General features: G+C 42.5%; 1 protein-coding gene across 2 annotated transcripts in view; it reads right to left on the minus strand.

Annotated features, from left to right (window-relative positions):
- Positions 1-5,924, minus strand: part of pola1 (polymerase (DNA directed), alpha 1) — a 64,796-nt gene that overhangs the window by 11,146 nt on the left and 47,726 nt on the right. For both annotated transcript variants that reach the window (XM_005722524.1, XM_005722523.1), the window contains exon 36: positions 4,568-4,664. In XM_005722524.1, coding sequence (XP_005722581.1) covers positions 4,568-4,664 — 97 coding nt within the window. The remainder of the gene's footprint in view (positions 1-4,567; positions 4,665-5,924) is intronic.

Genomic DNA, 5,924 nt, shown 5'->3' on the forward strand with positions numbered 1-5,924 from the left:
TTCAACATAATATTACCGTATTGTTTGTGTATAATCTCTTTTTAAGTTTTGTGGATATTATAGATGGTTATGCTGAGGATATGTCGGACAATTTCCACTGGAAATGCCTTTTGGTTAAACTGTCAGCAAGGAATTTGCATTTGCACTGTTAAATTTTTATATAACTTTAATGCACATAAAAAACAGCTGCTTGTTTAAGTGAAATTACATTTATGGGTTTTTTTTGCACTATTAAAGTTGTGGAGTTGTAAAGTATTTTGTCTAGTGTCAATTATATCGTTAGTTATATCGTTATTGCAAATTTTCAAATGTATATCATGATAAATATTTTTGGTCATATGACCCCGCTCTAAATATAGGTGCCTTTTTTATGCTTGAATGACTCATAGGCCAGCATCCAGTGTCACTGAAAATGGTCAGATGAATGGACTGGACTGAAAATAAGTGAAAAAGCAACCAGTGTCCAAAGAAAAACTTTGAAAGATCTTCAGAAAACCTGGAGAACTTTTTCTCAAGACCACTTTAAAAGGTTAAAAGAAAGTCTGGATCCTTGAATGTAAATGAAAAGAAATGAAGGGTGGCTCAAGACTTTTGCACAGAACTGCAGTGGACACATTTGGTTTGTTAGTATTTCCAGACAGGATTAATGGATACAGACACACAAAGCAAAACACTGTTAACACAGTGATGTATGTGTGATGACTGAAACATGACATGTTGAATTATTGACAGAGCTTTGATAAATGTGGCCTCAATGTCATCGTTATTTTCACTTTTTAATTTAGATCAGTATTCCTAACATAGCTGTTTGAGAGCTGTCACCTTGATGGTTTCTAGCATCAGGGCATTAGAGCAGCAAGAGAAGTTTGACCATGCAGGAGCTGCCCAACAATTAATAGGCGAATCCCCAGAATCGCAGCTATCACTGCATCTGTCATGTCAGTGTTAACTTTGCAGAGTGCTGGGCAGTGCAGAACAACACTGGGTGTGACAGACAGCGTACAGTCACACATTCTGTCTCTCAAACAGGTTTTAGGGGAAGAAGCATGAAAAGAGAAAATGGAACAGTGGAGATGTGATTTATGAAAGTAAACCATCCAAGTGTGGTGAAGAACAGCGGACTGTGCTGCGGTCTGGTGAGTGAGTAGAGTAACAAGTTAACATGACTTCCACTTGCAGTTAAGACCACCGTCTGGTGGCTCATCACATCCCTCCAGGACCCTTCTGATCTGTGTATCCACTGATCTGTGACCCTTCACTGAGGCACGTTTTCTACCATGTCAAGAGGAAACTGGACCACTTCTCTCCACACTTGTAGCTACTCTTTGTACTCTACATCTGCAACATGCTCATGTTTAACCTGAAGAAACACGGCAATTATTAGTGTGATGTGTAATGTCTGCTACATTTCTTTTTTTATACTGACAATGAGCTCTTGTCATATTGGCAGGAATAAAATTTCTGGCCATGAGATGAGAACAGTGTGTGCACTACACCTTACTCAGTGTTGCTCTAAAAGGGAGCTAACAGTAGTTTCCCAGCTGAGAATTGACAACAAGCTGATATCGGCACAAATAATCAGGATGAATTAATAAGCAGAGTTTTAGTTTAGTTTTAGCTCTAAGTGGATCTCTGCACTTAATTGGAACATCGCATCACTGAGCCTGAGATACAACCTGCTGGTGTTGGATGGGCTGAAACATAACGTCCCAGTTTTTGTTTTTTAAATTGGATTTTAGTCAGGTGAGATTGGGGACCAGTCAGTGGTATCAATCCCTTTGTCATCCAGGAAATGCCTGCATAGATCACCACATGAGGCCAGACATTGTGCACCAGGAGGAACCCAGGATCCAGTGCACCTGGGTCTTGACAGTAGGTCCAACGATTTGATCCTGGTAGCTAATGGTAGTCAGGGTGCCTGTAGAAGTCTGTGTCCCTACAAGGATATACATCCACAGACCATCACTGATCCACCACCAAACTGGTCATGCTTACCAATGTTATAGGCTTCACAACTTCTCCAGACCCTTTCACATCTGTCACATGTGCTCAGTGTGAACCTGCTCTCATTTGTGAAAAGCACAGGGTGCCAGAGGGTGACCTGCCAGTGCTGGTATTCAAAGGCAAATGCCAATCAGGTTGTACAGTGCAGTGAGCCCAGGGCCCACTAAGCCACCCTAATGAAGTCTGTTTCTGATTATTTGGTCAGAGACATTCACACCTGTGGCCTGCTGGAGTTAATTTTGTAGCTCTGGCAGTGCTCTTCCTGTTCCTCCTTGGGCAAAGGAGCAGATACCAGGTTTGCTGTTGGATTAAGGATCTTCTACTGCCCTGCCTAACTCTGCTAGACTAAGTGTCTGGAATCTAAATGCTGCTGAGACTGTGCTGTGAGACACAGGAAACCTTTTGGCAATGCCACATATTGATGTGCCATCCTGGAGGAGGTGGACTACCTTTGGAACCTCTGCCAGGTCCATGTATCTCCTCATATTATCATTAGTAATATACACCCAGAAAATATGGAGGAAAATGTGCCAGTGGTCTGTAAATACATTGCCGTGTTAGGAGTTGTCTCATAGTCATAAACTCCAAAGCAGCTGAAGCAGATTAACAGCCCCTCTGATACTTAACTGAACAGATAAATATCTCAAATCAAAAAGCTTTCAAGAATCATAAGTTCAGATGTTAAACAAACCCACAACCATCCAACCATTTGCTGTTTACTGAACACTGTATAGTAAACTCTGTACCCTTATAGTGCATATACTCTACAGTATTGCGCCGTGAAACACAAAAATGAGAAACTGTGGACGAGAAAGTTCAAAGAGATCAAAAACACTGCAAAGCACAGGAGCATAAAGAAAGAGTCGAGGATTGATTGGCGACGATTTCTTGCATCTGGGCGAAGACGGAAATAAAAGCAAAAAAATGTAGGCTATAATCATGTTAGTCTCCCCCCACTCCTCCACAATGGTCCAATCCCTCCATTTTAGCTCCCTCCATCTTCTGAGTGGTCATCTGTTGATTACACGTTATATTTAACTCTGCTGTCTCACTCTTTCCCTGCCTTACTCAGGTCCCAGTGTGCACACCCGCAGCATTCAAGCATACATACATAAATAACATACATACATACAAAATTTAATCAAATAAATAAATCACTCGGCCCAGCGGCCCTTTCTAATCAAGTGACATCAATCAGGGAGAACTATGGGTAAAGAGGCCTTGCGGCTGACGCCTACTGAGTGCGCCCAGATCACTGGAGTAGCGTCTATTTGAGTCCAAGGGGGGAAATATACGCTCCATGTCCCATTATATGAGAAGGGCTATCCTTTCGTCAGCGCGCCCATTACTCCCCCTATCATTTCCCCAAATCTAAAACCTGTTTTCAATCAACACAGCCAAACGAGTGCCTGTCCAAGAGAGGGGGAGAGAGAGAGAGCAAAAAGACAGAGAGAGCAAGGGAGAGAAAGCAGTAGAGATGGACAGTGAGGGTAGGGGTAGAGGCAGAGCGATGGAGGGCTCTCTCCTTCTTTCTTCTAGTGATTGGAGCGTTTTGCATTCTGTATGTGTGTGTGATTGAATCCGACTCCTAAATTAGGGCTGTCGAGTCGAGGAGCTGAATGTCCTTAACCCCCCTTCCCATATCCAATGCCCAGGCTCCGCTACTTTTGTGTGTGTGTGTGTGTGTGTGTGTGTGTGTGAGCGCACATGTGTGTGTGTCACATCACTGGTGAATATTTTAAGTGCAGCCTGGGTAAAAGGTTTATGTTAAGACATTGATTGCTAATGCTATGTTGTACATGTATTTGTGAGGAAGCTTTGTTAGGACATTAAAATTCAAAGTTCAGCAGTGGCTCTACTAACTTGATTTCACTTTCAGTGGCTGTATAGCAGAGAAGGAAGAAAAATGAATAAAATATGACTAAATTTACAAAAGCAGAGCCAGTTTCAAAACAAACACAAAGTAAAACTTTGGAGGACAACTCGCCCCAAAACTTATTCTTTATCACAAAGAAATCAATCATCAATCAATATTGGTTGATGTATTAATTTGGCCTTAATCTTTCATTTGTCCCGTAGTGGGGTTCAATCATCAACTGTAGATTGTTTTGGTGTAAAAGCTGGCCCGTTTGGGACAGATCAGCCTTCTTTTGAATATAATGGAAGTGGACTTACCTTACTCACAAAAAACAAAAGTCCAAGCATCATATCGTGAGCATTTTCTTTCTACTGTCTACATTCAACATCTGTGTCACTGAAGATTAAAACATCTGTACACCCATTATAAAAGGTTTAGCACTTTTAAGACTGTGACAAGACGTAAACATTAATGCCACTCCCCCTCAGCTGGTGGATGTAAACAGTATAAAGACAATAGTTCCTGCATGAAATTGTTCACAACAAGGTTTCTGCATCATGTAACTAGTTATATTCTAGTAAAGGCAGACATTTCTACACAAGAGCTCTCTAACTGTGCAGCTCAAACCAAAACCACCTACAAGCCACGTGAAAAACAATCAATTCGATTTATTGCAACAAGTATGCTGGGTGTGTGTTATCTTACTTTTTTCGTCAGTATTTAGTACTTTTGTGATTGCGTATTCCCAGTCAAAGATGAACCTGTAGAAGCACAGCTGGTTGTATAGGGCCTTCTCCGAGTACTGCAGAGAGAACACAGACACACACAAAAAGATTTACTTCATCAAGAAAACCCCACCCGATATGGATTAAGGCAAAAGTGTTGTTTGGAGGCGGATGAGGAGCCTCGTGTATATTTTTCTTGCATGTGTGGAATATCCCTGTCACTACTAGTCTTATCCAGCCACCTCACCAACAACACTACTGCTCCATTTCTGCATTAATAAGTGATTAATCACCATTATTCACTCCGCCGAGAACGGAGTCAAGATCATGACAGGAGGGGAAAAAACCCATCAACAACAGAATAATAAAAGTGGTTTACCAGTTTGAAAAACAGGCACATTAAACATAATTCTAAGAGGGTGCACCTAGCTCAAATGACTATACTTCCCTGAAAACATCTCCCTTCCTCTGTGTGACACAGTAAAGCGAGAAAACAAATTTGCTTGCTTTGTTAATCTCCACTGCAATTAAATGGAGCCACACGACAGCCTGCCAGAGGGAGAGAGGGGAAAGAGACGGAGAGGATGAGCAAGACATCGATGGGAGGGAGGGAGGGGAGAGAAAAAAAAGAAGAAAAACAGAGCAAAAGAAAGCAAGACTCGGAAAGAAGTGAGAGATGGTGAGAGAGAACGAAAAGAGGGGATCAGGCCTGAAATACCCTCCCTCATAATAGTTTGTTGTGATAAGCCATTGTGAGAGAGGCATGTGAACAGCCGAGGCTGTCAATTTGATTAGCCATTATACTGCATGTTTAATTGCAGTTATTGGCTCGTCATTTCCCTGCTACGCTGCAGAGGGCACGCTAAGCCCCGACCCCACACTGCCATCAGGTGTGCGCCGAGTGCTTTATTATTACCACCAGGAAGAATCCCCCGACAATCCCTGTGTGTCAGTATCCGTGTGTCTCTGTGCGTGTGTGTGTGTGTGTGTGTGTGTGTGTGTGAAGCGAGTATGTGTGCGCCCATTATACCTGCCAATCGGGAGTGTGCGTAATTGTAATTTCAGTTTTTACTGCTGTGGCATAATCAAGTGGCAAGAGTATCTAATGCAGCTATACGCAAACTGTGTGATGTGTGAAAGCGAGTGTGTGTTTAATGGCTTTCTATGGCTTGCCCACATGGCACGCACAGCTGTTGACCGCTGATGCACTTGCCTAGTCAACAACCAAACCATGCGCATCCCATAATGGAGCCTCGGTTACGGTTGCCAAGGTTGAACAAGCTCGGTCGGCACAAACAGCGCGTCGCTTCTTCCTCTTAGGGAAAGAAAAAAAAAAA

The sequence above is a fragment of the Pundamilia nyererei genome, unplaced genomic scaffold (assembly GCF_000239375.1).
Source record: "Pundamilia nyererei isolate P.nyererei 1_Seehausen unplaced genomic scaffold, PunNye1.0 scaffold00007, whole genome shotgun sequence".
Classification (NCBI taxonomy): Eukaryota; Metazoa; Chordata; class Actinopteri; order Cichliformes; family Cichlidae; genus Pundamilia; species Pundamilia nyererei.